The sequence below is a fragment of the Bactrocera neohumeralis genome, chromosome 2, assembly GCF_024586455.1.
Source record: "Bactrocera neohumeralis isolate Rockhampton chromosome 2, APGP_CSIRO_Bneo_wtdbg2-racon-allhic-juicebox.fasta_v2, whole genome shotgun sequence".
Taxonomy (NCBI): Eukaryota; Metazoa; Arthropoda; class Insecta; order Diptera; family Tephritidae; genus Bactrocera; species Bactrocera neohumeralis.
Genome location: NC_065919.1, coordinates 81,326,452 through 81,353,392, shown reverse-complemented (window position 1 = coordinate 81,353,392; position 26,941 = coordinate 81,326,452). Strand labels below are relative to the sequence as shown.

General features: G+C 35.9%; 1 protein-coding gene across 2 annotated transcripts in view; it reads right to left on the bottom strand.

Moving 5' to 3' along the window:
• LOC126764882 (protein single-minded) overlaps window positions 1-26,208 on the bottom strand; it is a 56,267-nt gene extending 30,059 nt beyond the window's left edge. Inside the window, exon 1 of one of the 2 annotated variants that reach the window (XM_050482561.1) lies at window positions 25,367-26,208. Coding sequence is in view for 1 of the 2 variants with exons in the window: in XM_050482552.1 (XP_050338509.1) it covers window positions 10,869-10,881 (13 nt within the window). In the remaining variant the exon portion in view is untranslated. Of the gene's footprint in view, window positions 1-10,868; window positions 11,028-25,366 lie in introns of those variants that run through there. The other variant, XM_050482552.1, reaches the window with a different exon arrangement.
• Between the last annotated feature and the right edge of the window lie 733 nt (window positions 26,209-26,941).

Below are 26,941 nucleotides of genomic sequence, written 5' to 3'. Positions count from 1 at the left end.
CATTATTCCATCAATGTAAAACTTTTCTCAGCGAAAAACTGCGACAAGTAATTCTCACAGGCTTCTCTTGAAACCAACTTTACTAAATTAAAGTAGTTCTGCATTGACCAAAAAAATGGTGCAAAGTCAGGGCAATAAGATGGATGCATCAAAACTTCCCAGCCAAGCTCTCCCAGTTTTTGCCGAGTCATCAAAGATATGTATGGTCTAGCGTTGTTCTGATGGAAGACGAAGTCCTTGCTGTTGAACGGTTCTGGCCGTTTTTTCGATTGCTTGCTTCAATCTCATCAGTTGTTGACAGTAAAATGTATAATCAATCGTTTTACCAGGCTGGAACAGCTCATAGTGGATGATTCCTTTCTAATCTCACCAAATACTCAGCATAACCTTTCGAGGCGTCAATCCTGGCTTCACCACGCTTGGACCATGATCTTTTTCGCACGTTATTGTCGTATTTGATTCACTTTTCGTCTCCTTTCGCGTCTTACCATTCGCTTCAGAAATGGCTCGATTTCATTTCGTTTCAGCAAAGAATCGCGGATGTTAATTCAGTCCATTAAATTTTTCACAGACAATTCATGTGGTACCCAAACATTGAACTTCGTTTTGTAGCCAGCCTCTTTTAAATGGTTCAAAACCGTGTGATGATGCATGTTCCTTAGCGATGTCATGGATGCTTATGTAACGATCCTGGTCAATCTTTGCCATAATTTCATCGACTTTTTCAACGATAGGTCGACCAGAGCGAGGTGCATCTTTCACATCGAAATATCCAGAACAGAAGCGAGCGAACCATTGTTGTGTCCGACGAACTGACAAAGCATCGTCTCCCACACACAAAATGTATAGGTAAGAGTTATCGAATAAGGGGATTTCCCAATTACTTCTATGTACATATGTTCATTTCAACAATGCTAAGTGTGGTAAAAATAAACATAATTACAAGACAGTGATTTTTAAACCGTACTAGATTAAAAAAATTTTACAAGAAAAAAATTTTTTCAACCGTGTAACTTCAAATCCGTGTAAAAAGAAACCGTGTAAAAAAAGAGTTGGGTGTATAGCGAATTTCTTCCTTATTTTCACTCGTCTTTGTTCAGCCTTAACTATTTTTCAACTTCCCCGAATTTAATATTTTTTTAGTTTAATGAAGCTTAAAACTTTACCTTTCCAACGCTATATGGTATGACGCAATGTGATTGGAAGCACTGGAGATATACGACTGCAACAACATCTATTGACAAAATGCGAAAAGACTTTTTCGACTACCCATATATTGGTTATATCTGAAAGCGGAAGCTTAAAATTTTATATGCATATGTAATACAAGTATATTGTAGTGAATAATAAGCATTGCATTTTATTTAACGATATATTAAAATTTAAACCAATTCTCAAGTGCACCAACTCATGCTCCTTTTCATCTGCAAAGTCAGCCGCATTTTACTACCTTGACTTGTGCACTTATTGTTTTCGTTTTACGTTGGAATTACTCAATTTTCGAATATACATATAATATTTATAATAAACCCGAACTTTAAAATTTTTCCTGCTGGCTATGCAGCGTATAACTCAAATTAGCATTCAAACACACACATACCAAAGTAAGCCAGCGATAAAATGAACAGCAACGGTAGAGCTATTTCTTCACCCACTCACACTCTCACATACTCCGAACTCTTCACAGTTCACCCCCAACCAATGCAAATAGCGCAGCCCAACTCAAACAAAAAGAAATGGCTAAATACTTGCAGCATTACAAAGCCCTAATGCATCGATATTTTTTATTATTTGCTTAGAGCTTCTATTAGTGAGAATGCATATATAGATGTGTGTGTGTGTGTGTGTGTGGACATTTACGACTATTTGTTATTTTAAGCTTTGTTGGCGTTGTTGTTTTAGTTGCTACCGTGAACCAATGATTTCTACGTGATGTTTACATAAATTTCAATTCGTTGTTGTATTTGAACACAAATGAAGAGCAACAACAAATTCATATACGGTGACTATAAGAACAATGAGAGAGAGAATGATGAAATGGAATGAAAATGAAATGTATTAGGTTAAAGTAAAATTATTTACACAATTAGAATGCAAACAACAACAAGAACAACAAAATCTGCAGCTTAGTATAACAACAATAACAAAGATATTATTATTTCATTGGGAGAGCGTTACTTCAGTGTAAATCAAAGCACATTTAAAGGTAAATCGTTTCGGTTTCAATTATGACAAAATCAGGTTTTAGAATAATTTATTTATTTACCAATAGTTGATTTTCGAATAGTTCATTTACAACTGCAAATCACACTTTAAACATTTAGGTGGCAGAAGAACTATTGCATGCACATATGTACATATGTATTTCTGGGTGTCAATTTCATTTGATCACCTAAATATATACTTACATCCATGTTATTGATATATTCATACATACATATCTACATATGTGTTATATATGTATGTAAGTATACTATGTACAGGTCTTGTAATCATCGCATACAAAGTTGCTGTGCTATTTAACTGCCGCCATACGAAAGCCGAGTCTAAAGCCGGAGCCAGCCACAACGATTGTCGCTGTCGTTTGCTCTAGCAGAATGTTGGAAGAAAAAAATCAATAAAAGTCACGTTTTTCGAAACATCACGTTCCACAGATATTTTCTGAGGCTCAATATGGCATTGCAACAGTGCCAAATAACAAGTCAATGAAAACAAAAACAATTACAAGAATTATACGAATATTTAAAAAAACATTTCACAACAATTACAAGAATTATAGAAGCATTTAAAATAATACCTTAGCGACATATGTACATATGTATGTACGTATGTGTATATGAAACTAGGGGTAATGATTCAAAAGTAAATAAATATATTTACATACACACATATATATTTTCAGTTTCAGAATTGAGGTCAAGTATGAAATTTCTAAGGAATAACTAACTATTTAATTAGCTTGCCATCACCTTGAAATATTTTTATGCTCTCACCTGAGTATATAAAGTTTGCCGCGATAAATACAAAGAAGAAAATGTCGAAGGCGCTATAATATATATATGTATGTACATATATTGAATCTAAACATAATGAGCAAAATCGATTTAGGCATGTCCGTCTGTGTGTACATAAGCTATTAGACCCTTAGTTTATGAGATATCGATCTGAAATTTTACAAACGTCGTTTTCTCTTCATGGAGCTGTTCATCTGTCGAATTCACCGATATCAGACCATGTTTGGAAAACTTTTTTATTTTACTAGATGTCTTCACGAAATTTGAGATGGCTTTTTCTTCAAGGTACAATCTCTGGTCGATCTGGTCGGACTACTAAAGCATAATGACTAAAATTATAAATATTTAAAATTAAACTATCGCTTATTTCAAAATGTAGGAAATCTTTGAAAATCCAAGAATCAGAAGATCCGTCATATAATTTGTGGATCAATGAGTACAAATATACCCACAACTTTCTCTTTCGAGACTTCTTCAAGCAACGTGTATCGGTCTAATTTTATCTATTTTTGCCAATACTACTACTAATAAAATGTTCTCTGAGATTCATTAAGATACCTCACATACAATCACCAATAATATAGAGTAAAGTCACCCGGATGTTATATGGAGCCTGGGTCAAGTTTTCGACCAATTTTATATATTATATATAGACAAAAAGATACACTGTTATCAGTTAAATACACTCTATCCTTTTAATTGAGATAACTCACATGTTGGCCGATATATGTATGTGATATAAAGTCACCTGGAAGTTCGAAAATCGTCGTATTAGGTATATGTGCGCTAAGGGAAAGTATTGACTCGATTGAACTCAATTTTGTTATATAGACATACCATTGCCAATCCTTGTCCCTGAATTATCAAATAAATATACATATCTCACACATTAACCGTTATTTGCAGTAAAAAGTCAACTATACATAGGTATTGGGGTCCAAAATATTCGGTATCTAGTTTCTCAAAGGATTTTGCTGGATTTGAAAAATGTTTAGTCATAAGGTAGTGTCATAATCTAAAGGCATTATTTATGTAAAGTTTTATCCCGTTATATTAATTTCCTCGTGATTTTTACACTGGAAAGTGAAAGAATCAAATTGAATTGAAAACTAATTATGTAGGAAGTAGACGTGTTTGTAGTCCGTTTTCGCCCATTTTCACACTGTGATATAGGAGTATGAGGAGAATGCCCCGTACTAAATTTAGTCGAAATCGATAGAGCGGGTCCCGAGATATGTAATTTCACCTAAAAGTGGGCAGTGCCACGACCATCGTCCAATTTTTACTCCGGCTCCTATTAAGCCTTCTCATAGCATTTCGGGTGTACAATTTTATGTCTCTGTCGTATTTAGTTATTCATTTATCGCACTTTTAGTAGTTTCTAAAAGAACCGTTATATGAGGAGTGAACAAGGCTATCTTTCGATTTCATCCATTTTTGTAGTGTCGGTATAAGTACGTAAGGGATTTGTCCTGAACGAATTTGGTTTTTGTAGCTTTAGTGGTTTAGTGGTTTAGGAGTTATTTACACGGCCACGCCCACTTTCTCAAAATTTGTAGTCCACAGGTGCTCTTTGCGATCCCCTGTGCTAAATTACAGTTCTATATATTAATTTAGTACTTAGTTATGGACCTTTATAGGTTTTCGCTTAATATCGACTTTTTTCACTTCGTGAGCATACCCTTACCCTGAATTTGAAAAAGATAATAAATGGTAAAATTTTCCAATTTTCTACCCCTCGACGACAAAATTTGTATAAAATTCATATACAAATAAAATCGTGTTTTTTTCTATTAGCGGCGGTCCCACGACCTCATAATGGCAGGCCACCGATTGGAGTTGCGTTGTGCAAGATAGCAAAGACAGTAAAGAAAAAAAGGTTCGTGGGTCAAATCCTGTATGAAATATTGGATATTAGAAAGCGCGTTGGTTGCCACATTTGCGCACTCTAAACAATAAGCGCAGCTGTGCGGCTTACGCACAATCCGAAAAAGTTTCTACATCGTTTCGAGACCGTCGATGAAACATTAATCTACTGGTACATACCAGATACCAGGGAACAGTCGTAGTTGTGGTTTCTATCCGACTAACCTGCTCCGAGAGGACGAAGCCTGTCCCAACGACCATGAAGATGGTATCCACTGTTTTCCAGATTTATAAAGTGTGATCTATCGACCTAGAAACGCCAAATTGCGCCCATATTCGGCGACGGAAAATAATTTTTTCATGAGGGCAATGCACCGCCTCACACCTGTGCCATCACTACGGCCAAACTTTTGAAGTTAGACTACGAATGATTACGCTAAACCCGGTATTATCCAGATTAGGCACGGTGTGAGTTTTTCTTGGTTATACTGAGCAGATTTCCAGAAAATGTATTTTGTTTTATAAATTATAACATTTATTTTTATATTTTTTTAAATGAAAGTGCCATAACACTGAATAAAAAGACTGTGAATACGTCGATAATGCCATTTCGCTGCACACTTACATGCGTACATAAATACAGATTTACATACATATATGAGCAGCATTAAGCTTTAGTGCGGAAGTAGTGCTTGAGCAACCAGTTAGAATAGAAATGACTGAAAGTCGATTGCATTTGAGAAGGACGCTCGGTTGCTGCCTCCATTTTGGCCACAACACACAAAACAAACAAGAACAACAAAATACATTGTACAAAACCTAAAGTAGTCCATTGCGTAGTGAAGTGAGTATGTTAATACAATGTTTGTCTGAATGTTCGTATGTATGCGCAGTCTGCTCGTCAAACGGCCGGTTCATTCACCGGCCACTTATGGAAAAAACTGGTTTCCAAGCGGAGTGTGCTGGCTGCTGGTGCATGTGCGCTGAAAATAACAGGGCAGCGAATAAACAACACAGTCGCGTTGCGGCGGCATTACAACAACACCAACAATTATAACACAATCGACCACTACCGCACCACCATTCCACAATTCCACCATGAATACCAACAGCAACGAACCTCTCATTGGCTGTCGCGCGCTGCGTTACACACACACACGCACACAGTCACAAGCAAACGCACACACAGCTCAGCGTAAGCACCACAAAGGCATAGCAGCCGCGCAGCTGCTAGCTGGAAAGTCAAACTGGAATTGTTTGGAATATTTTGTTTCGTTTCACTTTCACATTCGCATGCATTTGACATTTGTATTAACGTTGCTCTGTGTTAGTGTTTTTGTTTTTGCCATTGTTGGCGTTGTTGCTGTTGGTATGCTAGTATTTGTACAGCATGTCGGGTCTGGACGTGCGCTTGTCAACGCCTGCCGCTGACGCTGTCATTGCGCCTGCCTGCGTGTGTGTGCGGGTGTGTGTACGCGTTAATATGTGTGCTCGTCTGGCAACGCCTTTTCTATTGTTATTTGAATTATGTTTGAATGTGTGTGTGCGTATTTGGCTGTTCGACTGTGTATCGGTGTGTTTATTTCACCCCTCATTGCAATTCCGTATTGTATTTTGTATTTGCTTTCTCTTTCATGCCAGCATCATGCCTGTGGCATGCCACATGCGGCATGTGCCACACAATGTCTCGTAACATATCCGTTTTACTGTCATTTCAATTCGTCTCTAATTCTCACAGCGTTGTAACTTTAATTCAGTGAATGTATATGTATACATATATAACTACATACACACATGCATATAAATTTGTTTAAAAATAAACTTTGGAGTTCTTGTAGCCGTATATATTTGAATATGTGGCTGGAAAGGTGCACAAACAGCATAAGTCATGTCTGCAGCAGCTGAATGCGCCTGTCAAAATTCAATGTCAATCTCATCACTTTATTGAAAATTTACTGCACACACACAAACAACAAATGCAAACACATCTACATAAATTATGTTTTATTAAGCATTTGACGCATACTTTAGGGCGTTCAAGCTTATTAAACTGTATGCAGAGCAGCAAATAACACTTTCGTCTCTCAAATGGTTTATGTATTTGGAACATTTTATTTAACTATGAAAAAAATTTTAATTCTTTAATACTTTGTTTATTGTTAGATATATTTTTGGTGCGTTAGTATGTTTGTCCTTATGTATGTATGTATGTACATATATAAATATTTATAAAACAGAAAAAATCAATACTTTTCTGCAAATAATAAAATATAGGCAATCTATAATTAAAACAATATGTATAAGCACTTTTTAGGCATATTTTGTGTATCAATATTAATAGTTCGTAGATTTTTACTGAAGTATAAATAAGTATATTGTACTAATTTGTTTTTTTTTTGGTTTTGGACAATCGTTTTTATATTCAAAATTTATTTTCATAATCTCATCGCGTAGAAGAAAACCTTCGCAATGATTGTGTGAATGCAACACGGCGCACCTATTACTTGGCGCTCAGGAAAGGTTAGTACTGGAAAGAGATGAAAACAATGTCAACGGTCTAAATAAGGAATTAATAAGTTACTACTTTATAATTTATTAATTTTTTTTTAGGATCCATATAGTGAAAGGAGGTATATAGTATATACATAATTTCCACTTAAAGGTGATACAGATATATTCCCCTTAAACCAGCAGAGTGTCTGATATACATACATGCTATATATCCGCCCAAGAAGCGTGGTCGTTGCCACATCTGCTTTCAGATGCCAATTTCTACTCAAATTCCCACTCTCAAATAACTCGACCAAGCTACACCTCCTTAGCTATGGTTTCCACCAGAAACAGACCCAAATAAGGGAAAAACATGTTAAAAAACGCATTTTTTTAATTAAGAAGAAGAAGATTCTTTTTTTTTTATATTCTTTGATCTAACGTTTTCGTGAAAAAAAGGGTTTGCCCAGGACTTCACGTGAAATCAGAGACACTTTCATGGGTGTTTGATAAATTTTATTAATTATTTCGAATGTTATATTATAAAAATACTACTCGTAGATATCCTACCTTTCATTTAGAAAGCGCTAGTGCTAGAAATATTGATTTACAACCTTTGCAATCTTCTATATACATATGTACATGTACGTATATATGGATATGTTTTTAACCTGAGCTTTGCTAGGTTTATACCTTATATGTCTGTGAGTAATAAAGATTAACTTACAGTATTAAGATTATCCACTTGTGAATTTCAAAAAATCGATTTTTTGTTTTTAAAAACAAAATGTGAGTTTTGGTTCTAAAATGGCTATATAACGGTTATATCTGGCAGCGGAAGCTGAAAATTTTATGCTACATATACTAAAAGTTAGATCAAATATACGCATTCTGTTTTGAAGTGAATTAAAATATCTTACATTTTTTGTAAAATTAAATTTTGTTTCTGTACTCAAAAAGTTGCTTGGAAGAAACTTTCATACTATGAGTGGCGTTACTTAATGTATATGAATATGGTGAATCGTAAGCAATAAAAAACTCAATTTCGGTTTCTTGAATATACGTTGTTTTACATTTTAGGTACATACATACATATGTATTTACAATATGGAACTTGAGAATATTCTCTGATTAATTAAACTTTATCCGGCAAATAATTACGATGATATAAGCGTGTTTGTAAGAAAATTTAACTTAGTGTCATTAATTTTAAGAATTTTAAATACTTTTTTCGAAATGCTGTTTTCAGGGGAATTTTTTTTTCGGTGCGGAAAATTTTTCCGAAACTTGAAAATCGATCGATTGAAATTTTTCCATGAACTTGTTAGATAAACATATGTATTAGTCACTTAATAATCGAATATATGTGGTTTTTGATCATAAAATCGATTTCTTAAGTTATTCTAAGGGTACAGTTTTTCACAAAAACCGACTTTCTTACTAAAGACATGATTTTATCAAAAGTCAAATTTTTTTTGGATTTTTATTTTTATTTTTTTTTTGGAAAAAATTTTAATAAAAAAAATCTCTATCATCGCAAGACACCTTTTTTCGTAGGTTCTCCTGAAAATCGGTTATGGAATCGAGAGAATCCAAAACTTTTCAAAATGAATCGCCAATTCATAAAGTACATTCTTTTCTATTAATATGCATTATTTTCATTTGCTTATTAAATAAAATGTCTCTTCAAACAAAAGTTCACAAAAAAACCTTATTTCTGGCTTGCAAGTCGATATAACCCCTCAATAAAACTTATTTCCGAAAAATTTACCCATAACCTTCGCTGCCGGAAGTTTTTTTTACAAAAATCTGGAAATCTTGGCTGCACCGAAGCTGTAATACTCTTCACAGGCGCATTTTTTATAGCATAAAAGTATATGAAAAGTTCTTTATCTTGATTTTGATCGATCAGTTTGAGTGGCAGTGATATTTTATAGTGGTCCGACCACAGTTGGTTCTACGTTACCGGAATTGAAAGGACTGTTTAAAAAAAAAAACAAAAAAGTTGTCCCAACTGAACAATACAATAAAAGATTATAGCGACGCTTTGAAGATATAGTACATACCTTTATTAAATAAAAAGTCTATCATACAAGGTCTTGAATTTGATCAGACAGTTTGTATGGCAACTATATGCTATAAAATGATGAATGACTGACTTCTTGGAGAGAAAAGGATGTTTGCGAATTTACACGAAGATATCTCAAAAACTGAGGAACAAGTTCGCGTACATATTGGCGGACAGATGGACAGACAGACTTTCATCACGAAAACTGCTATTTCAACAGGCGAACTCAGTATAAAAATCTTTTTTATCTTTATACACCCATAATTAAGATATCGAGGGCAATTTAAGGACAAGTTAAGTTTGTATGGAGCTAATGAAATAAAAATCCTTGCTGATCACCACTCATTAATGCTTGATAATTTACTCCTTTATGCTATCAAAAATGCACCTAGGAAATCTTAGCTTCGGTTGGCAAGTTTAAATTTTTTCTTGTTTTTGTTTTATTTCTTTTGCAAATTTTTCATATGTATGAACGTAAATATGTGACCTGGTCTACGAAAAGGGAGCTAACTTGCGAATCTAGTTTTCTGGGAAACAGCTGTTAAAAATCGTCAGTTTCTCGTTATCTCATTAATTGTTGTTAATGATTTTTTGACACCTAAGCCCCCTTTCCGTAGACCAGGTCACATATGTATATTGTTCTTTGTAATATGAGTTAAAACAAAAAAACAAACTAATTTGAGCTTACGAATTTTTAACTATCTTTTAAATTGTATATGCATACATTTTAGCTAATAAATATTATATTTTTGTAGTTATGTTTAAGTACAAGCATATTCATATATTAATTCATTGGGGCAAAGCACATAAAAGTTAAAATACTGTGACGCATTGCCATTTGTCTTGCTCTTTAAAAAATTTCTGTTGACTTAATTTTTTCTGATTGGTATTGTTTTAAGCGCTTTCTGGATGTGCTCGTTGCTTTTTTCGGGTTTCTTTGCTTTGCTGTCATTAAATTCACTGAAGCTGCAACAATAGCTGCGTCATACGATACGCCAATGTCCAGCTGCAGCGAGCAGTGCTTCGTAGCTAATGGCAAAATGCATTTGCAGCTACAACAACAAGTCCACTACAGGCAAGGATGGGGTGCAACAACACCATGCCCAGCCATTTGCATGCTCCAGACGAAACAAATTACAAGCTACCGAACAACGTGCATGGACAGAGGAGGAATTTAATGCTGAAAGCTCGCTTCTGCCATGCAAAAGCGCACAATTCATAAATGCGCACAACACACACATAACGGAGCATATATAATTTACAAACATACATACATACACATGTATACACATGGCATGCTTGTACGGCAATAAAAAACATCGAAATTAAAAACAAACAAATCTGCTTTTTTCACTGCTCCATAAATATTATGGACAAAAAAAAAACAGGAAGAAAAAATGAAATGTTAAACTAATGTGCACAATTATTACTCTTTGGATCCATCTCAAAGTGCTGCTGGAATTGAAGGAGCGCTGTCGCCGTCCGACATACTAACTTTTGGAGGGAATGGTGTGCGGCGGTTCTGGTTGGCAAATAAACGCCGATGATGTTAACGGTAATGTGGCGGCAGCGCGGGTGTATAACGTGTGCGCGCACTGCAACAGCCAGGCGCTCGAAATACGCCAGCCACACGAATATGGACGTCAAGCTGTATGCCCGGCACACACAGTTGCAATTATGCTTTGTACAAAATTCTCAGCTGTCTCGGTAATTCAAAACTCGAAAATGTTAGAGGCGCGCGACAGACGGAGGCGACACTGACAACAACAAAAGCAACAAACACAAACGTTCACTTGAGGTAAATGTGAATTAAAAATCGTAAATTCTGCACCATAAACAAACCGCGACGATCAGTATGAGGCGCGCAACGAACGCCAAAAAAGGAGCGCTACGAAATATGCGTTTAGCAATGCCACAAAAATTGCAACAAAAACAACAAGCGTTTAACAAAAATTCAAAAATATATGTGTGTTTTCAAAAACAGCGCGTTCGAATCGAGTTTTAGTATTTCTTGATTTCTTCTTGGCGCTGCTAACGGCAACAACCCTAAACTCACGGGCAATGGACGCGATGCAACTAAACGGTGAAATGTCGCCAAACCGCAATTGGAGCGAACGCCCCAAGTGCTGTGCTGATCGCATAGTCGAATATATGTATGTATGTAGCGATCATTAAGCTCGAACGGGCGCCATATCGTTAGCGACGCCGCCGACAACGCCGCTGACTACTCTTGCTGCTTTAAACTCGAGCGCAACACCGGCCAGCTGACGTTCCATGCGCAAATCGAGCTTTATCGCCAACGGTCTTCGAGTCTTACCATACTTTCTTAGTGTACTAAAATCTACCTACACACATACATACTCATGCATACTTACATATATGTTTGTAAGCGCGCACGGTGTGACGAACGTCGACAGCACTTCCCCAATGTCAACGAAATCAAAATAAATAATATTCACATTTTGCACTCCACCAGTTATGTTGACGTTGCAAAAGTTTGCATTTCATATGAAAATTTCACTTTGCCCGCTGCACTTTTACTCAGCGCGACCACTATTTAATTGTTCGACTTTCCGCTGCATGGGTTCACTAGATCTTTCTTTGCATTTTATTTTCTCGTTATTGTTATTGTTTGTGTTTTTTGTTTTTTTGTGCTTAATGTCCCCCGCCAAAAGTTGGCTTTTCACATGACTTTCATCAGCGTTTTAATTTAACGCTTACTAAAGTTCTTATTTCAAGTACAAGTGCATACACACACACAAACACACACATATACGAGTATGTATGTATGTACCGCTGTTCACTTTCTTTATAACACTCCCGAATTATGCTGATGCAGAACTATATTTATGTGGTCATTCTCATATGTTTACAACCTGTCAATGGTTAGCCTTTGAAACTGTCCAGACCTTAGCCAATATTCATGGATATTCATATTACATAACAGGTATGTACTTGTATGTATGCATGTTGCTATGTATGTGTGTGTTGCTCATTATTGCTGTTGCTTTATTGTTATTATTAATATTTAAATTTACATTGTCTTATTGTTATCTTTTTTATTTTTTATTGCTTTAGTTGTTGCTAGCTTTTCACTTATAGCAGTATAAATGCTTCAATGCCAAGGGGATAATGTATGTGGGCACTGAAAATGCAAGTAAATATGACATTGCGAGGTATTGAATTGCAATAACCGAGCGCAAACGATCTCTACTGTTTCCCAACTATATAGTGTTGCCACTTTTCGAGTAATATATGTATATTAAAATACTCTTATTATGAATTTTCAGTAATCATACCTTAACCATGGTATATTAAGTTTGCCACGAAGTTTGTAACACCCAGAAGGGAATGTCGGAGACCATATAAAATATATACAATATATGGTATATGTAAGTGAGCTGAGTCGATTTACCAAGTCCACTTTCTGTCAGCATGCAGAACTAGTTCCTTCAGGTTTTAAAATATCGTATTTTTCTCGACAAAAATATAACTGCCGTGCCGTACAAAACTGTGATTTTGACAAATTTTCGAACTTTTTCTCTAGCGTTTGCTACTAACGCAGTGGGCATTATTTTCCAATAACTCCAAAATGTTTTACATTGAGTCGAAATAAAAACAATGCGTGTCCAATACTTTGCCAGGAAGAACTCAAAAAAGAAGTATTTCGCACTAAAAAAAGTCGACAGTAAATTTTAGATGGAATGACCCGTAAATATTTATTCTTTCTTCTTTATTATATTTTTCCTCTTCAACCGTCAAAGCGATTGCGAAAGATCTAGCTACAGCGCTAACCAACCAGGATTTGCAAATTTTCTAATTTAAAATAAAAATTAAATTTTCAATTTTTCCTGGAATTCTTCTTTTTCTTCTTCATGTTTTCACTTATATATTAAGGCGGACATAATGAGAAATTTAGACGTCTTATTAAGGTTCTTTAAGACAAAACGTTAATTTCTGATTGCTCAACGACTCGTCACAAGTATAAAATTATATCAACCTTTGCGACAACCAGTGTCTAATGGTTATACATATTTATGCATTTCTACTTCATGGGAGCTAAGTTCGAAAAATTGCTTCTAAGATGAAATCAGGGCTGACGTAGCGTACGGCCAAAAATGAAGATGTATTGGATAGTCGAAAAAGTCTTTTCGTATTTTTTCAATAGATGTCGTTGCAGTGCTACCAATCACATTGTGTCGTACCATATAATGTTGGAGCTTCATTTAACCAAAAAAAATTAAACTCGAGGAAGTTGAAAAAAGTTACAGCTGTTCAAAAAGGAGTGAAAATAATGAAAAAAATCGTTAAATTTTTGTATAAAAAAGGGAAGAATGCCACGGAAGCCACCAATGAAATTTGTGAAGTTTACGGAGACGATGCTGGATCAGTTCGTGTAGCACAACAATGGTTCGCTCGCTTCCGTTCTGGAACTTTCGAAATTTAGATTTAGACTGATGGAATAATGTCTCCAGCGGAAAAATGGCAAAAAGTGTTTGACCAAAGTGGCACATACATATTTGTTTATTTATTTATTAGCGTAAATATAAAAAAAATAAGTTGAAGTTTGATTAGAAATACGAAAAGACTTTTTCGCCTACCAATATATGTATATATGTATGTACATCTGTATATTTCCCTTCGGCCTTATGGCATTGTTAAAGTTCTGTGAATTATTTCTCATTCATAATAATATATATTATATAAATTTATACATATGTACTGCGTAGATACGTATATACAGATATTTGAAAATTCAGAATATAGCTAGATTAGAAAATGTTCAACTGACACTCACATTTAATGTTTTTCTTTTACTCTACATAGCACAAACGAATTTAGCTTACACAGTTTTCACGTTATTTTATTTCATACTGTGTACTCCGAGTTATATGTATATACATACATACATACATAGTTATACCATATATAAAATTGAAATACGGTTATTTATGCTTTCTTTTGAAAACGAACAATACATACACTACATATAAATATGTATTCAAGTGGATATTTGCTTACTTTTGATATTAAAAATTATAAAATATGACATTTAATGGAGTATGAGAATCACGTGACTAGTTCGTTGCGTAATTTGGCCCGAGCTTTGCCTTTTACTCACAAAAATACAATTTTTCGTACTTTAAGTTTCATTTGAACTTTGCTCAATTATTAAGTATGTGTTCCTTTAAATTAAATTTAAAACTCTTACAGTCATTTAGGCATTAGTCATCGCAAAATGGTAAATCAAAGGAATGATACAGAGAGTTAGTAAGGAAATTTACTATATTTTTTTTTTTATTTAGGTGTTCCATATAGCCTCATAAGGTTATAACGAATCGAAAACATAGCGTTGAAAATTATAATTGCGTAAACTCATTTTTGTATGTAATCGAACAGCAATTTTTTTAAACAAGTGTAAAAATTTTATGATTTAACGATGCTTTATGACAAGTTGTGAGTACTCTGATTAATGTATTACTTTTGTTTTCAGGCAGAAAAGGTTTTTACAAAAGTCTTACGACAAAACTATACATAATAGTAATTAATTTACAATTTTCTAAGGAATAAATTAGTCCATGTAGGCGTAAATTTAAGTATACAATATTGTGTAAAGTAGGTCCTGACAGCTGTTGCTTTTCTTGTTTAACGGTAAAATAATAGTAACGTTATCACTTTTGCAGTCTACATTTTTTCTAGACGTTTCTCTACCAATTTCCGTAAATAGTTATTATTATTTCTCTTCATAGCAAAGGATGATCCCCCGAGGTTTTCTACTTTTTTAAAGAAAAACACAGAAACTTCAAATTTAGTGGCAGATGTTTATTATCGCTTTGGCATTTATATCTTAAAGATTTTTCACCTTGGATACAGTACAGATGCTCCATCCTTTGAGTCCGATTTTCGATGCGTCGTTCCGACATTTTGTTTGGTAACTGGAAATGTCATGGGCGATATTTTGCCCCAAGGCCTGAATCGAAGCGGCATTGTCTACATAAATTTTATATTTTACATATCCCCACAGGACGGTAGGATATCGCACGATCTTGGTGGCCAATCGATCGGCCCAAAATATGAAATTACATGCTCACCAAAGTATTCTCCCTATAAATCCATTGATTTATGCGATTTGTGTGAAATGGCGCCATCTTGTTGAAACGAAATGTCGCTGAGATGACGAGTTTCAATTTCATCAAATAGTCGGTTATCATGGCGCGATAACGGTTGCTATTGACGGCTACATTCTCACTGGTATCATTTTCGAAGAAATATGCACCGATGTCTCCCCCGGCCCTCAAACCACACCAAACCGTTGTTTTTTCTGGATGAAATGACAGCTCTGGAATCTCTTCAGGTTGCTCTTTGTCACAAATGCGGTCATTTTGCTTCTTTACATACCCATTGAGCCAGAAATGGGCCTCATCGCTGAACAAAATTAGGCTCGAAAACGTTGAATCTTCTTGGAACTTTTCAAAAGCCTATAGAGCGAAGCGACGTCACTTGGGAAGGTCAAGCGACTTCAGTTGTTGCAAAAGCTATATTTTGTACGCTTTCAATTTAAGATCTCGACGTAAAATGCGCCAAGTTGTTCCGAGTTGCTGCGAACAGCGCCGAACCAACTCTCCACGGATTTCCTGTGCACTGTCAGCTACGGCTGCTGTTTTTTTTTCTGCACTGCGTACTGGGCGTGGTCTATCCGGTCGTATATTATCCAATAATGGATAATGGTCTCAATAAAGGTGATGGTGTTTCGAATAATACGCTTAATAGGCCGATTATGATGGCCATAAGTTGCGTGAGCGCGCGAAACACATTCTTTACTGAACGTGAATTTTCGTAATAAAGTTGAACGATTTTTAAACGTTGTTCAGGCGTAAGTCTTTCCATGATGAAATGTATTATTTATACTGAACTAAAATAATATGACAGCTTGACATGACTCACGCGTTATCTTTCAAAAAAATACCTCTACTTGGATCACTCGTTAGCTCTATTTGAGGCAACTTTTGTGAGAATCTTTTTGGTTTTCAATATCAATTACAGACACTATCTAAGGTAAATCATGCATGCAATATTATTTTCCAAAGAGTGCCTACTGATCACCAGGCTCAATAATATCACAGCGACTACGCTATATAAGTACATATACATATGTATATATGTAAATAAGCATACAAAATATTAAAGATTTTAAATTAAAATATCAACTTGCATCACGATGAGATAATAGAGAATAACAACACAATTACAAATAAGCCAACACAAAGGTTTCGAATTTTCAAGAAGAGAAACTCCTGCAACCGATACCATTGATGAAACATATCTGTGCACATACATACATACACTTGTTCCTCTTCGGTGTAGCTCTGCTTATTTAGTTATTTGTATTCATTAACAGCGCAGAGACTGCATCATTGTCATGTTGATAACAACTTGTTTTGCGGGGAGAATGTGTGAAATTCTATGCGCGAGTCCCAAATCCAGTGGGCGATATGTCATGGCAAATTCTATTGAAGCTTCGACAATGTGGCATGAAAAAACAAGCAACATAACAATAGCTGACACATTAAACAAAAAGAAGAAGAAGAAAAAACTAAAATAAAAATGAAAATAAAAATAAAAACTGCAGCGCGTTCGAAATTGAAATACGAAGCTTGTCAACGGCGCAAGTGCGCAGTCGCGAAGATGCAAGCCAGATTTTCAAAGAAACACAAGCACAAAGAAAAGAAAAAAGCGACTGCAACAAAATTGCAGACGAACTGCGCCGAGGTACGAGTGCGCGGAGCAATAAGAAACTATTATACGCACAAGCAAATCAGTTAAATGCAGCTAATAGGTTTTTTTTAAATCTAAGTAAATACACATATTGGCGCACAAACACACACGCCTCCGCATGCGTAGGGAAAATATGCAGATGCGGTTGTTTGTGTGAATGTGTGGATTTGGGTAATTGTCACTAGGGGCGTTAATGGGCTGTAGCTGACGTTTTTCAAAATGCAAATTGCCCGTACCTAATTTGCATATTTTAAATTTATGTAGAAAGAGGGAAAATATTATACTACTCTCGTACATAATAAAATTAACTATCTGTAAATAATTTTCGCCAAACAAACTGAAGCAAGAGCCTACACGCGCACACATACATCTGTATGTATATATATTGCAGTTAATACGTATGCAATATACATATACATACATACATACATTGATATGCATGTAAAAATGCTATAATGTCTACAGAGATTTCCTGCAAACATACATATGTATGTATGTACATAGGAGCAGCTCCACGAGTCCAAGGGCACAAGCGATTATTTACTATTATGCTTCCAAGAACTATTGTGGGCAATGGAGCGAAGCAGCTCCAGCACCTACATACACACACACACCTACAAACAGCATAGAGTTTACATGCCAGATGAGGTATTTAGTACGACTGGTCGCGCTGCTAAATGACGATATAGAGAGGCGACAACTGTAATAACAATAACAACAACTGTGACATCGGTGAAACTCATCAAATTCACATTTCAACCGAAAACAAAAACACTTCTGCAACTTACGACAACTTACAACGCACACATAACCACATACATACATACGTATGTATAATGCCAGCAAAGCCCATACTTTCGTGAAATTATCCGCATATGTTCGCTTATTAGCGCAACGAATGCTGCTTGCAGACTCCAGCGCTCCAAGAAAATGTTAACCAAATGGATCAACTGGTCAGCCAACTGTTTCACAAACCGACTGACGCATCAGCGTCGACTACCAATACACTTAGTCCACGGCGAACGCGTTGCCGCTTGCGGTCATCATCATGATTCCCGCTGCCTGGAAGTGCCTTTCGAGTTCGGCTATTCGTTTAGTTCTTCCGAAAACTAGCGCAAAATTAGCATGTATGACAAATTGATTGGTAACTAGCGACAACAAGTACAACAACAAGCGCGATTAACGAGCCATACAACTGCAGCGAAAAGCAGCATTAATGCAAGAAGGAAAGTCAAATTAAAACTTGACAGCTGTCGACGAAGAAGTTGTGTAGGTAAGTGTAAGTGTGCTTCGACGGTGTGCTACAGTGATTTGGTAAATTAAATATTTATTTACATCATATTTATATATTGGATGTAAATTTATATAATGTATATAAGTAATCTAAGTTAAGATTGTAATTAAAACACGTATTTTTTTACTTTTGATGATCCTGTAAGGAGTTATCCTGCCAATGCGGGCGCAACTTTTTTCCGAGAGGTCACCGGAAATGGCCAAGTCTAAATTTTTTTTCCAAAAATTGCAGAAATTCTTTGTTAATAGTGTATATTTGTAACAATAAAAATTCTAATAAAATATTTCGTTTTTTATATGTGAAAAAAAATTGTTGAAAGAAAACTGCTTTTTAACCGAGGAAACTCCTTTAACTGTCTGATACCCCTATAACGTGGGACTCAAACTTGGCGCATTTTACATCGAGATCTTGAATTTAAAGCATACAAATACATCCCAAGCGACATCGCCTTGCTCTGTGGGTTCTTGAAAAGTTCCAATAAGATCCGACATTTTCGAGCCAAATTTTGTTCAGCGATAAGGTCTCTTTCTGGCTCAATGGATAAGTAAACAAGCAAAATTGCCGCATTTGGGACGAAGAGCAACCGGGAGAGATTCAAGAGCTGCCATTTTATCCAAGAAAAACACGGTTTGGTGTGATTTGCGGACTGGTTGAATCATCGATCCATATTTCTTCAAAAATGATGCTGATGAAAGCGTAACCGTCTATGGCGACCATTATAGCACCATGATAACCGACTATTTGATGCCTAAAATTGATTAAAGTGATCTCGCGACATTTGGTTTCAACAAGACGACGCCACTTCCAACACATCGTATCAATCAATGGATTTATTGGGAGAACACTTTAATGAGCAGATAATTTCACGTTTTCGGCCGGTCGATTGGCCAAAAAAAGTGTGTAATATCACACTGTTAGACCTTTTCTTGTAGGGATATCTAAAGTCTAAAGTCCACCACGGAACCTTCGATTCAGATGGATCTAAATACCAGTTGAAATTCGAATGACTGATCGAACTATTCCGATAGACCATCAACTTCAAATATTCAAAGAATATGCTCAAAATCGTTTTTTTTAAATTCAATAAGGGATATAAATCTTTATGATTTAAAGAGACTATATGAAAAGACAAATTTTTCTGTAAGCCGCTCTCTTATCCTAAACTAAGATTTATCAAAAAGTTGTAGACATGAGTAAAGGATATCACACAGGATATATTTGTATCCAATACAACGTTCAATGATTTCTAAAAATAGCCGCGGCGGGAACAAACCCACTGTGCGACAACAGGATATTGTTCCAGTTGTTGTAACGCATGTGTGATCGCGCCGGACCGTACATCATGCAGACATACACACTTGCAAACATGCATATAGTGTATATATGTAGTTTGATATATTTTTGTAGGTGCTAATACAGCTTGCTGAAGTTATACTCGCATGATATTGTGTTTAAAGGTTACACGCGCTTTGGTACATCAGAAATTTCACGCTCAATCAGAGACGTAATTGAGCCGCAAAGGCAAACGTTGTCGCAGCTTACGCTAAACAGGACGAAACGAAAATGTATGTATGTAGAGTGAATGGTGTATATACTTACACACATATGTATGTAGAAGTCAAAAGTCAAACTTCCGTTTTATAATATATTTAGTGGGCAGTCAAGCATTAAGTCAGGAATAGAGGAAAACTCCTTTTCAGATAAAACTTACGCGAAAGGGAAGTGCTGCTGCAGATTTTAATATAAGTATGTACATATGTACATACATATATGTTAGTGTATGTATGTGTGTTTGTATGAATTTGTATTCTTATTGGGGAAATGTACATATATTTATGTACTGATAAATTCTTTAAGTGTCGCCACTGCTGCTGTCAATAAAACTGCTGTGTCATGGCGTATGTATATTTGTCTATATTTATTTTATGCAGTTATATGTACATAGATGTATTTCAAACGCCCCCCTCTGTATACTCAAAAGTGTACTAATTTGATGCCTCTATTGAAATTATTCACACCTAAAGCACCTTAATAACTACATACAAATGTCTATATGTATAGCAAAGCAGGCTGTCTTCACACTACCACTGCGCCCTCAAAATGTGCCGCTTGCCTCTCCAGCTTTTTTTTCTGCAGCCCATCAATACTTAGGCTCATCATTCGTGTCAGTGACATTTAATTTATGCGCAGGCGCGTTCTACGCGTTAAATGCACTTTTTTCATATTTTTTTTAGCCTTTTTACACTACTTCACGCCTCTCAAATAGTACTCAGCGGTCTCGTCGAATCGTCAACAAGCCAAAAGGAAATTTTAAAATACAAAATTGAAAAATACTTGCAGAAGAAAATTCGGTATCAGTAAGTTTCGATCGCCAACAAAAATTAAGAAGAGATATGTGAATTCTCCAAAAGGGAAAAAAATTGTTATCCTGTGGCGAATCGAACGTGCTATACTAAAATTTAGGCGCTTCTATGCATGCATTGCTGTCTGTATGTATTTGTAGCTCTTTAACTCGCAACTATTTGCCTAAAACGCGTACAGCCACATCACTTGTGTCGGTTCACACCACAGAATTATTTTATATTCGCACCGAAATCAGTAGAATAATTTCAAACAACAAATCGCTGTGGTATTCTTTGTCTGGATCACGTGCAACGACAGTATCGAATCACTTCGATCAACAGGGTCGAAACTTGCCAGCAACTGTGTGGCACGTACGTCAGTAGCAAGGACATTTCACTGCTTCAGGATAAATAAAAACAGCAACAAAACTGCAACACACTCACACACATGCATATGTATGTACATGTGGCGGCAATTCGTTGGTGAAGTTGTAAGCAACTATAAGAAATAACTCAAATATTCAAGCATCAGTTGCTGCGTAGTTGCTATTTGATGCTGTTCTGTGCGATCTAAGAATGCACACACACGCATATGTATGTATGTACATATGTATAAGCACGCGCTGCACTTCCCTCAATCGCGGCACAGCGCAAACAAACTATTAACAATCACATATCAGCACACACATCAACTGACCCGCATTCTGATATTGTTCAAAGGTTTTGTAAATTGTTGTTGCTATGCTCGCATGTCCTTTTCACTGTCTTGTGCGTGTATCAGATTTTTTATATTACAAGCTAGTGGATGTTAGCGCTTAAAGCCGCCTTTATTTGCAACAATCTGAAGAAAAGGGGGTAGCCAAGTGATCGCCAAGAATTTTGACATGTGAATTATTCCTAAACCGGCCGCATAAGATACACGGATCAAGATACGAAGAAAGAAATTCGTTGATTATAAGATAGCATGTATGGGAAATTTGATTTGTGTGCAGACTTGCATGTATGTTTTTTAATATATGAGTTAATATATACATACATACATATGTATAAGTGATATGTTACAGGACTATATTAAATGATAAAATAAACTGATATGATCACTATATAAAAATGTCGTATAAAGAAGATGTTTATACTTATTTGACAATCTTTTTTTATTTTTCACATTTCGGAGACTTGTTTTCTGTACAATCCTCGATCGATCGATTCTCAGTTTAGTTACCAAGGTTATTTATTCTACACACAAGATATCCAATCGAACATATTTTATAATTAGAATATTTGTATGTATACCATTGAAAATTTCAATCAAAAAATACGGAGATCATCGCTTATGAGGTGATTTTCGGTTTTTATGTTAAGATCTTTCTAGTCTGATTTGATAAAGAAAGTTTCATATTGCTTATCTTCGGAAATCGGCTGTTAGATTTTACTTACTCACTTGTGTATTAAATAAATTAACCGTTTTGCACATATGTATATACATATCTCAAATGTAGGCCGGCAAACAGTTTCGAAAATATGTGGGTATATTAAGTTTACTACGATATTTGTAAGACTCTATAAAATATATATCGACCTGAAATTTTCCACTAATTTTTTTGCCGAATTCACCTATATCGGACCACAATAACGTTTAGCTGCTATACAAACTGAGCGATCGGAATCAAATTCTTCTATGGAAAACTTTTTCATTTTCAAGAGTTATCTTCAAGAAATTTGGCATGCCTTATTGTCTTGTAAGGCAACGATATAATCTTCGAAGAAACTGTTTAGATCGGTTCACTAAAGCATATAAAGGGTGATCCATTTCGAGGTTCTCAACTTTTTAAAGAAGCACAGAAACTTTTTTGTTTATTATCTTTCGAAATAACATTCTTAGCATTTATTTTTTGAATATATCTCTATCAAAATATCTCTTTCAAATATTGATCGTGGCTACGTTTCAAATGATCCAACCATTGAGTCCAATTTTCGATGTCCTGTTCGAGCATTTCGACTGATAACTGGCGAATGACACGTGTGCTGCTTTGCCCCAAGGCCTCAATCGAAGCGGGATTGTCCGCATAGGCTTTGCACTTGACATATCCATATAGGGAAAAGTCGAACGGTGTGATATCACACAATCTTCGTGACCAATTGACCGGCAAAAAACGTGAAATTATCTGCTCATCGAAGTGAACTCTCAATAAATCCATTGATTGATCACGATCAGATCAAGAGTTTCAATTTCAGCCATCAAATGGTCGGTTATCATGTTTGAAGAAATATGAACCGATGATTCCACCAGAAACCACACCAATCCATTATTTTTTCTGGATAAAATGGCAACTCTTGAATCTGTTGAGGTTGCTGTTCGTCTCAAATACGGCTGTTTTGGTGTTTACATACCCATTGAGCCAGAAGTGGGCCTCATCGTTGAAAAAAATTTAGATCGAAAACATCGGATATTCTTGGAACTTTTCGAAAGCCCATAGAACGAAGCGATGTCGCTTGGGAAGGTCGAACGGTTTCAGTTCTTCCACAAACTGTATTTTGTACGCTCTCAAGTTAAGTTCTTGACTTAAAATTCGCCAAGTCGTCAATACGTCAGTCCGAGTTGCTGCTAACGGCGCCGTATCGACTCTATGCTGTCTTCGTGTACCCTCTCAACTACTGCTGTTATTTTTTTCACTGTTTGCTGGTCGTAGTCTATTCAGTCGAATATTTTACAATAATGTATGCTGGGTCTCAAGATGGGTGATGGTTTTGCGAATAGTACGCTCAGTAGACCTATTATTTAGACAATAAGTTGAGCGAAGCGCGCGAAACACATTTTATACAAATTTCATCTGCTATATATAATAGTTTCGGTGCAACCGAAGTTAACGTTTTAACTACTACCCTGAACAGGGTGTATTAAGTTTGTCACGATGTTTGTAACACCCAGAAGGAATTGTCGGAGACCCTATAAAGTATATATATAAATGATCAGTATGTCGAGCTGAGTCGATTTAGCCATGTCCGTCTGTCTGTCCGTCTGTCTGTCTGTCTGTCTGTCTGTATATATACGAACTATATCAGTTTTTAAGTTATCCTTTTGAAATTTTGCAAACGTCATTTTCTCTTCAAGAAGCTGCTCATTTGTCTGAACGGCCGATATCGGACCACTATAACACATAGCTGCCATATAAAATGAACGATCGGAATCAAGTTCTTGTATTGAAAACTTTCACATTTGACAATGTAGTATCTTCACCAAATTTGGTATAGATTATTTTCCAAGGCAACAATGTAATCTCCGAAGAAATTGGTCAGATCGGTTAACTATAGCATATAGCTACCATACAAACTGAACACATAGTTACTAAAAGAAATACACCTGTGAAGGGTATATTAGCTTCGGTGCAGCCGAAGTTAACGTTTTTTCTTGTTTTTTTTTTTTTAACTTTTTAACTCGGTGAAATCGACTCTAACTTTAAACGTGTTTTTCTCGAAACTCTATTTTCAAAGGCGGGAGTTGAAAACGTTTTTCTGATCTGGAAGGGATAAAACGCCGTAATAATTGCATTTGGCTCTGATTTATCGTACCAATTTTTCAACATTCTGATAATAACGGTATGTTTGAACTTTTAGAAAGATTTACGTTCTTTCAGCAATTGGACAACTGAAGCCCTTTGTCTATCTTAAAGCTCAACTGTTCTCTAGCGCCTAGTGCATTATCAGCTACATCTTCGAAGATCATACAGGGCCAACCGAATCGAATGATAGGGTTTTAGTCCTTTATCTTGCTCCTCATTTCCTTCGTTACTCCTGTCGAGTTTTATCTATAGTTTTATAATATTATTCTTATCATATCATGTCTTGTTCTCATGGCTTAAAGATTCCAGCGGCAACGGAAATAAACGGAAGTAATAACTTATAATTTAAAACACCTCGACAAATTTATAACAAAAATAGTTTAAAAGTATGTAACATATTAAAGTATTCCGATATATAATTCGAGCAATAAGGCAAGAACACACCTATTAATTTTCTGTGTTTTTTTCGAAAATAATATATATATGTATATACATACATTTGTATGTATGTACATATATAAAAGAAAGTCGTGTTAGTTACACCATTATAACTCAAGAACGGATGAACCGATTTGGCTGAAAATTGGTGGGGAGGTAGCTTAGACCCAGGGTAAGGACATAGGCTACTTTATATCTCTTTATGTTAAAATTCAATACAATTCATAAACACAAAAATTATATTTTAAATCATAAGCATTTGTTCAAAATTCATGAAAGAATCATTTGAAAATGATTGGTTCACCAAAAATGCTATATATTCTTAACTAATAGTTATAATCTTAATAATAGAAATCATATAGATGGTATTAGTAGTACTAACTATGTATCAGCCACAGCAAAACGTGGACGGGTCCTCTAGTTTACAATAAATACTAAACAAATGTCTGGTATCACAAATCCCGTCGGCTAGTAGAGTGCATGAAAACGCCCACGCAACCGACACACTCAGTACTCACCTTCGTGAAATATCCGTTTTGTCGCCGCTAACTACACAGTTTTCTTTCAGAAATTGTTCGTGGTCCTTTGCAATGTAGAAGTATATTCCCGAACGTGGTCCAAAAAAATCAAATAACTGAATCAGTTAACAACAAATCGGTGGATATAGCCGCACATAACGCGCGAACACGTATACACTTAGAAAATTTATTTATTTATTTTATTTTCAAAACTTTCACAAACACAATGAAGCACAGTTGCAAATAAGCTGTTTGATAGGTTCAAGAGTAAAAGTTGTAAAATTAAGAATAATTTTTTTTAAAGAAATTTTTTTCCCAATAATAATGAGAAAGAGTACACAAACACAATTGTATAGCAAGTTAACTAATCAAAACGTCAAAATAGCTACCGGGCATTTGATTGGCTGCCAATATACACATTAATACACATAGTGCATATGGGCTTATGTATTTATGTATGTGTAGATATTTGAGTATAGCAAAAAATTTATTAAATATGCATTTTTACACCATTATTAATTGTTACGCAAACTTTGAAGATTTGCAATTGCTGGTCTGCAGACGACACTTTTGTTTTGTGTATGCTTTTTATTTTAATATAATATTTAACATATGTGTGTACATATGTATTTGTTTAATAAGCGCCACTTTTCGTTAACAAATCTAATCGCACGTTTATTTTGTTGATCGGCAAACGCGTTTCATAACTCAGCTACTACTACACTTGCACAACAAGAAGAAAAAATTCACAAGACGGACAGAAGATAAGAAAAGCTTAACGGTTAGTGAGTGTGCGACTGGAGTGGCGAAACACGCTTGGATGCTGGAATCGGAATGAATGAAAGCTGAGACTGAACTTCACCACAAATGGACCTCATCCAAATAATCAGAGCCCACAGCAGGCCGCAGGCAGCAAGAAGCAGGCAGCACAGCCTATACGCTCAGACAGGCGGCGGAAACGTGTCGAAGTGTTGGCAATGCGCAGCAGAGAGTTACAGCAAAGCAACCAAATTGGATAACAGCAACAAAGCAAACGCTAGCAGAGCAACTGCAAAAACAATGAGCAGTGATAACAATAGCAATACATGCATACATATGTATGTACAAATGTACATAAGTATGTGAGTATTCCAATAGCATGCAGGAAGATCAAGCACGAAACGGGCCCACGAAGTAGACGAAGCAGCGCGGTGGGATTGGTGCGTGCGCACAATGGCGGCCGGGCGAAGCGTCGACCCATAAAACACACACCAACAAGCAAACAATTGCATGGGAGTATACGTGTGCATAGTCGCATTGGTGTGTGTGAGAGCACACACCTACAGCATTGATTGAGGGTGGCGAACAGTGACGCTGCCCCTCTGCTGCGAATGCTGCCGCAGCTGTTGGATGTTTGGAACGAAATCAGAGGGAAATATCGCGTTGGAAGTGCTGGCGATGAACGCTTTGCTGTTTGCGTTGACGCTGGCGGTGGGGGTTGTTAGCGCACTTCACGCGTCACGAATATTTGTGCGCGTTTGTTGTAAAGACCCTTCAAGAATGTAGTGCGTTGTTATTGAGTTGTTGTTATTACAA